Source organism: Watersipora subatra, chromosome 1 (assembly GCF_963576615.1).
Source record: "Watersipora subatra chromosome 1, tzWatSuba1.1, whole genome shotgun sequence".
Classification (NCBI taxonomy): Eukaryota; Metazoa; Bryozoa; class Gymnolaemata; order Cheilostomatida; family Watersiporidae; genus Watersipora; species Watersipora subatra.
In genome coordinates, this window is record NC_088708.1 from 40,313,135 (window position 1) to 40,322,179 (window position 9,045).

The 9,045-nt window shown below is 37.3% G+C and overlaps 1 protein-coding gene across 1 annotated transcript; it reads left to right on the forward strand.

Annotated features, from left to right (window-relative positions):
• The first annotated feature begins 4,155 nt into the window (after positions 1 to 4,155).
• LOC137403394 (uncharacterized) lies at positions 4,156 to 9,015 on the forward strand. Its single transcript, XM_068089742.1, has 2 exons — positions 4,156 to 4,365; positions 7,324 to 9,015. Exons 1-2 carry the CDS (start codon positions 4,318 to 4,320, stop codon positions 9,013 to 9,015), a joined length of 1,740 nt encoding a protein of 579 aa, XP_067945843.1. The 5' UTR covers positions 4,156 to 4,317.
• Positions 9,016 to 9,045: the final 30 nt, after the last annotated feature.

A 9,045-nucleotide genomic window follows, 5' to 3' on the forward strand; every position in this document is an offset into this window, starting at 1 on the left:
TTACCGTATATTTGCAGAGGTTGTCTCAAATACAGAGGGAATAGTTAAACAGGTATATGATTCACGCTTTCAGCCTGTTGTTTGTAGTCTATGGACTCACATTAACTATGAAAGTCTATTCCATGTGAATGTCAGGTGTGATAGCCGGAAGTACTAGCGATCTCTAGCGCCGACACATTGGGTGGTGCATAGCTTGTATCAATTAGCATAATTATTAGGAGGGAACTTTGGCTGTCTTCAAACAAATCTAGACGAGTCCAAGAGATGAAAAGATGTTTTATCTAGGAATCGTTTATTCGTCTGTCCGCCTCAAATGTAAATGAGCTCGTCGAGAAACGGTTGCATTTTCCAGAACTGTCGCAGGTGTGGGATGAGAACAGATGAGGATTAACAGGGAATAGACCAACAGTGAGCACTTCAGCTTTCAACTTGGACACCGTTTCATAATGACGCACGAGCAGATAATCCAATTGTAAATGCGTAAAAAAAGCACAGAACAAATTGCAGCTTAACAGTCGGTTGTATTTGAAAGTATCTGATGAGTCAACTTTTACCTATATTTTTTAGTTCTAAGGCAACCATGAATGCTGCATTGCTTTTGGTGGCATTAGTACAATCACACCATTGTAGAAGCATTATGTCGTGCGATTGTGGCATTTTTAAAGCGTTACATGCATATACTAGTGTGATCATACCATTATAATCTTATTAGTAAGCGAGATCATGTCAAAGGCGTGCAATCCATTCAACAGCTGAACCAGTTTGGCTTGTTGGCAGTTCGAAAAGTACCTAACAGTACAGTTTACGAAATAATCTTTCCTGGAATGTGGATATTCCAGTCTCCAGTCAAGAAATATTATTTAGTAAAACCCTAACAAATATTCCTAATTATAATCCTAATAGCTGTTCAATTTGCTTTAGTGCTATCTTGTGTCTGGAGTCTGAATACAAGGCTTGCTGAATACTAAGCAGTGCGGCCAGCAATCATGGATGTAACATATTCACGGATATTTAGCTTTTTGGTGTTTTGTGTTAAGATTCATTTCATCTAACATGACTTACAGAATATTTTATGATTTTTAGGTAAAACTAACTCTGGAAATCTGTTATGATTTTTTCATCTAAACTTTGAGAATACATGCATTTGGATTGTGCTAATTTTTAACTATTATTTACGATTAGTAGAGCATTGGGTAAACTTTTGTATAATATTTGAAGAACTTTGATGTTCACTTTATTACGTTTTTTTCAAAAACTGTAAAATATGTCTTGATTGTAGATATTACCAGTATTTGTTAGTCTGTCAAGAGGGGCTATTTTCTGGATATGCTTGACTTATTATAGTCGTCTGATTGCAAGAGAAACTGTCTGCTCTAATGAGCTGTTTCTGTAACTAGCTAGCTATGGCTGAATGAGCATCGCTAGCAGGTAAAAAGAGGCTGAATGAACATCACTAGCAGGTAAAAAGATCATCTAAAAGGTTAAACATTAAAGCTAAGTCATTTTGGAACAACTTTGCAATACAGTTGACTGCTTGTTTACATGAACTACAACTCTTGCAATCGAGTAAGCTTTGATTGCGCCTATCAGTATAATGCAGCATTCTACCTTTTTAATTCAATATATTTATAAATGATCAGTGATAATATATTGTATGATTTATTTGCTTGTTGAGTCTGTATCGGTTTTAAATGCATTTTCTACATCATATAACTTTCGAAGTACATCGGCTTGCTGTCTGTCGCTGTCGACAATGACTTGCATCTTAGCGATGCATGCTTGGGTTGAGCAGTATAGTAGAGAAGAGGTGACCCAGTTCTCAGTATCTATCACTTCCGGAACAGTCAGATTTACCTGAAGGGATGCCAGTGCAACATGTCCAGTCTAACAAATCCAGGTAGCCATTTTACTTGCCCAGTGAATAGGACACAACAGAAATACAAGGAGAATAAATAAACAAAATGTTAAGAGTAACCAAATTATTTTGTTTTCTCTTTAGCATACTGTCATTGGTAAGTTACTGTTATTATAGTATAGTACAATTAGGTATATCATACTATTATAGAACAGTAGTGTTGTAGTTTATAATTTAAGCACATTACAGAGTTTATTCCGACATAATAAGTTGCATATAAAAAAATAAACAGATTTGCTCTTTTACATGTCCTGATACTATAAGTTAGAGCTACATCTTAAAAGTTACTTTCTCTGTTTATTTCTCTAGTAACTTAAAGTGTCTAACATGATGAGGGGCATTCAGGTTACAGTCAGCTGAGACAATGACTTGACTGACTATATAATCGTGTTATCACAATAAACTGGTTTTAAATTAATTTGGCGTGTGTCTAAACAATTGTCAATTGTAAAATCCTGAATATATTTGTTATGTAGTTTTCCTAATGATAAAAGAAAATACGTCAGAAAATTTTCAGTACAAAAAATCAAAAAGTTGTTGACGCTCTACTTGTTTTAACATGAGAGCTGATATATCAACGCTAGCTACGCGTCAGTGAATGCAGTTTATTAAGGATGTATGGACTGACACTTTGAGAGTAATGTCTACCAGTTGTCTTAAATACTAACTAAACAGTAGGTTACCTATCGCAACCTGTATTCATTGTTTTAACATCAGTACAGGTAGATCCTAGACATGCAACTTTTTCATCCTTCGTAGACATAATATTCAGACAAACTAAACATTCCCACTTCTTGTCAACTCTAGCTGCTCTGATTGAACAGCCAAATGTTTTGAAATTGTTAACAGTTTAAATTCATAGACATCCCACGTCAGAAGAATTGCCAATGTAAATACTAATACATATCAATGCCAAAACTGGAGCGATATTACACAAGTAAATGTTTGTATGTGTTAAAAGATCATCACAATCTCCTAGGCTACTGTTATACATTCAGCTCATAGGCACTAGTCGCTTGACAAGCGGTGCCGCAGCCGCCTTCCGCAATGCTCGCAGCACCCGTGATCTTGCTGCATTTTCTAGGTAGTCATAAGGCAGTTTCCTAGTCATTGAATAGCGCTACCATTCATTCTATGAACTATTACTAGTGATACCTTTATCAATACCATTCTGATGGCATACTCACATTCTGCCATTAACCAATGATAGTCATTAACCATTCTGCCATAGTCTCTCGAGTAATAGCTGTTGTATATCTATTCCTGCTGCCTGATTTCCCTAGCCAAATGATAGCTAAAATATTGAAACACTCGGCAAAGACTACAAGTTATTTATAGTCATCAATTCAATCACTTTAGGGAAGTTTTTATTTTTAGGAGCAACTTGCGAAGGTGTCAAAATCAGAGTGGGGAGAACCCGTAGGAAATTCATTGTGCAATATTTGCCTCACTCAGTTGTCATAGCATCAATATGTGAATATCATCATCACATCACGTGAATAGCAGGAGAAAAAGCAGGGTTGAAGTGTATCAGCTTTTCACCTTTCAGACAAACATTATATGATTGCACTTGACTAACAACATCTACTTAATAAGTATTCTCATGTATTTGTGGGAGCTGCATTTACTGTTGTTCAAATCCTTACAACATTATTTTCAAATTTATACTTGAGTAGAGAAATTAGTATTGATAATGCTATGCTTTTTCAAATAATTCTATGGCTTTATTCACTTTTATTCTGGAAGGCTTATACCCTTCTATAAAGATAGGATATTTTGTTCTCTAACAACTGGTAGACAATAAATAAATTGCCACAACACTTGGCCATGCTAACTTAATTCTGTGTAGTTGCAAGTTCTACAACTTTATATGGACATATTAATATTTCTTGATTGGCTCCAAGCTACGACATCACATCACCTTTTTTGAGGTCAAATCAATGCGAAACCTAACTACATGCTTCAGTTTATGATGCAAGAAATCATTACAACAAGGAAGTCTCAAGGGGAAGCCATCAAGTCCTTAACAAAGTCCATATGATGCTGGTAAGTTACGGGCTATGATTAAAGTCCATATGATGCTGCTAAGTTACGGGCTATGATTAATGACAGCTAATCTTTCTATGAAAACTTCTCAGTAAGATTGGCTGAGTGAGACAGAGCCATGGATCAAGCGTCTGTGTCATGCCTAGCGGAGAGAGCTGGTCTGTCAAGCGTCTGTGTCATGCCTAGCGGAGAGAGCTGGTCTGTCAAGCATGACAGGTAATTGGTAAATTGATATCCATGTATTAGCATAACTAGTTTGTATCAGTCGTTGCTGAGGGAGGGAGTCAGACGTAGTTCTATAAAGATAAAGGCGTGAGAGAAAGAGGTTTGCTGGTCAGCTGTACTTATATATAGCAATGGCTGCAGACTGTGTACCGCAGGTCAAATGGAGTCACACATCGCAGGTAAAAATGTTATATTTTGTACCAATCATATCTGCTTTATTGTAAAACTCTGATCTTGTAATCTTGCTCTAAATCGTCATTTTTCGTGTGAAGTTTTAACGCAATGTCCCTAAATTAATATAGGCACTAAAGCACTTCAAAGCCATCTATAAACAACACTCTGTAAGCTATGACCAGTGTTAAAACATCAGTTATTTGGAGAAAAAGAACGGTAAAGGGTTGAAAACTTAAGTCTATATAGTTTTTAAGCTGAGAAATAAATAAGTGTGGACATAATTACCATATTGGAGTCAAGTTTCAGCCATAATCACCATACTGGAGTCAAATTTCAGTCATAATCACCATATTGGAGTCAAGTTTCAGTCATAATTACCATATTGGAGTCAAGTTTCAGTCATAATTACCATATTGGAGTCAAGTTTCAGTCATAATTACCATATTGGAGTCAAGTTTCAGTCATAATTACCATATTGGAGTCAAGTTTCAGTCATAATTACCTTATTGGAGTCAAGTTTCAGTCATAATTACCATATTGGAGTCAAGTTTCAGTGATAATTACCATATTGGAGTCAAGTTTCAGTCATAATTACCATATTGGAGTCAAGTTTCAGTCATAATTACCATATTGGAGTCAAGTTTCAGTCATAGTTACCATATTGGAGTCAAGTTTCAGTGCAGAAAAACTTGCGTTGTGGTGATTAAGCTGAACTCAAGCCCTTCTGTCTGTTTTTTCATTACTAAAACTTATTAAAATGCGATCCATTCAACATCCAGCATGAAACATCCAAATATCCCATCCGAGGAACGGAGTTAAGTAAAACACAAAAGTGCTAGATCCTGTACATGTTTCTTTAACTAGCAATACACATTTTCAATACTCATTACAGTATTTCCTTAAATTTAATTTGATTTAAATTTGTTCAAGTTGTGTGATTAGAGATGCAGCAAGACAGAGGCAAACATCCTTCAGTTACTGATTCATTGAGAACTTTTGAACAGGTTTAAATCACAGATAAAAAGTTGATAGAGCTTTAAGGATTTCATACACATTTCCTCAGTTTTTCACCGATGACAGACTGCATGTCCAAATAGCAGGCAGATTAACAAAAGAATCATAGTCATTCTAAGTAAAGTAGCTTCTTTAGCTAAAACATTGAGGCTCTCCGCTGCCTGTAAAAGAACTCAAATGCATGCTGAAGGAGTAAGCTGATGCAGACAACGATTTTACAAATTTGAATTGTTTCGAGTTTTTTTAAAGCTTGTTATGTCTGAGTAAATAGCCGATCTGAAATTGTGTTGAAATTCAAACAGACGAACATTGTTTCAAAATAAAAGCATTTGAGTGCTTTCCTTTTGAAACAATTTTACTACCAATAGTATTTACTGTACGTTAGATTTGACGCATGCTCAAGTCTAACCCTAAAGAGGAGAGTACTGGAGAATTTCTCTTTCAAGTTGGTCGTCAAGTAGAGGCGAGTCTGTTTTAGTTTGGCCATTTTACTAAAACTTAAATACTTTAGTAGTAACTTTGGTATTCGGTTAAGATTGGTTTAGATTTGTCTTTTAAGCATTTCAGTGAACACCCATACTGTCATTGTGCAACAGTATAAGCAACATCTTGTCTATAAAGCAGTATTTCAGTGCAAAAAGAACAGCTAAATATGCATCATACTCTATAAAGTGTACTTGTAATTGAGTCCTAGTGAGCTGCTGTCTGGAAACCTCAAATTAGCCCTGAAGTGAAAACATCCCGGTTCACTTTCAAACATTTCAATATACATAAAACACGCAAGTTTGCAATGACAGCCTGTTGGTTCGCTGAGTACCTATACATCAAGGTAGAGTGTCTATGTATTGTAATTTAGATTAATGATTGTGTTTACTGTTTGGTAATCTTCTATAAAAGGTATGTACATTGTATTTGTCTTGCTCGACTTGGAATTTGAAAGTTAACACAGCAAAACTTCCTTTGTAAATTATATTCAAGTTAAACCGATTTTGTGAAAATGGATGGCCATCATAACTCAAATGTATGTGGTTGAAACTCAATGGTCAAAGACTAAATACAAATCAGATATTTAAAACTTAAAGACTAAATACAAATCAAATATTTAAAACTGAACCCAACAAATTTTGCGCTGGGCACATAAAACTTAGTCAAGAACTCCCTTAAACATGGTTTGTGAAGGTAATTGCTTGTTCGACCTCCAGTCAAACACTAACTAGAAATTATCCTTCATCACTCATCTTTTTCTTTGTCACTTTGGGTCAGTTTGGGTGTTCCCAAGTCATAAACCGAACGAGCCGTCTGTCACAACTCAAAGCATTCGATTCCCAAAGTACTAAATAGGCGCATCAATCATAATTATTTGGTGTGTATCCAAGATTATGCACTCCTCCCTGCCAACCATGTCCTTCTCAAAACAGTTCAGCGTTACTGTCTGAAACTGCTGGTTATAGCAACAAGAAGATGGACCCAAAGCATAGCAGCAGCATTGTGGAAGTAGGCAAGGGTGGGCCTCTTCTTGAACCTCCATTTACTGTCATATGGAAGTGCCAGAATTACCTGTTTAGCAAGTTCCTGCTGCATTAACATCGCTGGTGTAGTAAAATACAATCATTGTAACTCGAATAAGCCTGTGTTCCGAACCACTAGTAACTAAATAACTAACTACTGCTATGGCAGGCCGCTGTAATATACATGTAGCATATAGAACAGAGAGAAGGAAATAGATACCAAGCTTGGGTGTATTACTTGACAATGCCACTTGGATGTCATACATGTAATTTACTTTTTTGTTATGGAAAAGCTATTAGTAAATTTAATACTCTTTGTTTTCAGCTCTTCCACCAGTTGCTTCCTAAAGATAGCATGTGCATAATTGCCCTATTAACTACTATAATTACCAGTTTCAATTGCTAAATAAAATTATAAAGTTTGATTTGATTTTTTTTTAGCAACTCATGCTGAGGAAACACAAGGACCTTCAACAAGAGATGCCGTGTATTGTTCGAATTAGAGACAACCCATTTAGCTCCCATTTGCCAGACAAATTTGTTCGCGAAGATCTGCTTTTGCATTCCGTTGTCACACACCGCAAGGTCGTCTGTCAGTGTGTAGATTTCATAGGCAAAGACGGACAATTAAATTTTTCAAGTCAACGTTTTTCTGTGCCTCTAGCTTACACGGGGTGGTTAGAAATTCTCTCAGAAGACGGTAAAACTGTCAGCCCTGTCAAGACAATAGAGCGAATATCAGAAATGGCAGTTGACAAGTTTTTGATTAGAAGTAAAATAAAGGCATTTTTGTCTAACGAAAATGGCAAGCTGGACATTGATAAGACTGTAATTGTTGAAAAGGGCGAAGTTATGACAATCGTAGGAAGGCTAAGCATCACACATGGTTGGCGTCGCCAAAAGAAGCAAATCATACATTGTCTCAACTTCAGTGGCCAACATATTTATTTTGACATCAAAGCAACTGGTCAATTTAGTCCCATTGCAAGTCCGACGAGCATCGCCGGTGTCCACTCTATAGAAGGCATCATCAATCAATTCCGCCTTCCGCTCACTGTCCGAATTGTGTCTGGCCAAATCCCACGAGTGGCCAGCCAGAACAACCGTCCAGGCGTGTTCCGTCTTTTGGAGACCCAAAAAGACGACACAGCTTTATTTCTTCCTTTTTTAAGTCACCAGCGCCTAATGCCAGTTTCAGTGCGAACAAACATACAGTTAACTAAAGCTTGCAACATGCTTGACATCAAAGACAGTCAATATTACAAGCAACTTCTCAAACTGTGCAGCAAAAAAGTAGAAAAATATTTTCGAACTATGCAAGTTCTTGTAAGCGCTAAACAGCAGAGAGCTGAGACATACACAGCATTTACATTGCCGACAAGACGCAAAGTCAACAGCATCAAAGTTCCCACGCAGAGACAAAATACTTTAGAAACTGAAGAGGATGTGCTATTTGCCGAAGTTGATGATTTGTATGCCTATGTGAGACGAGGGGGTGCCCCACCCAAGCCTCGGCCACGTTCCTGGGCTAATCATTGTGAAGATATAGATGTACCTATGGTTGCGAATGGAATGAGCGCTTCCCAGCCTTCGCTTAATGGCGAGAACAAAGCGCGGGGTCTCCTTGCCATGCTTACTGCGGGAAAGTACCCTACTAGGCCAAGTACGCTAACACGGTCCAGCAAAATGGACCATTTTGCTTCAACAGCGCAGTTCAACACAACAGCAGCCCTTGAGCCAAAGGATATACCAGTCACAAAAAGATCTGACAAGATACGCTCTTATATTGAAAAGTACCATGGATCTCTAGATTCCTTGCAAACAGAAGTGGATCCTTATGTCGAGGAGGCCCACTACAAAACTTCGAACGAAAACATAATCAGCAAGGTAAAACCTGCAGAAAGCCAGCAGCAAGCCTCCAGACCAAGAACTTTGTCATCTTCTATAGAAATAATGAAAACAGTTAGCCCTGTTACCTCCCCGACTGAAGGACAACAAGGATATAAAGGCTCCATATGTCAGTTGGTGGTGGTAAAACCACGGATAAAATCCTATCACCTTTCTGAAAACCAATCACCTACAATCAAGTTTTTGGAAAGCAAACCAATTCATCGCGCAGTCAGAGCAACGTGATAGAGGCCCAAGAACAGTCATCCATGCATT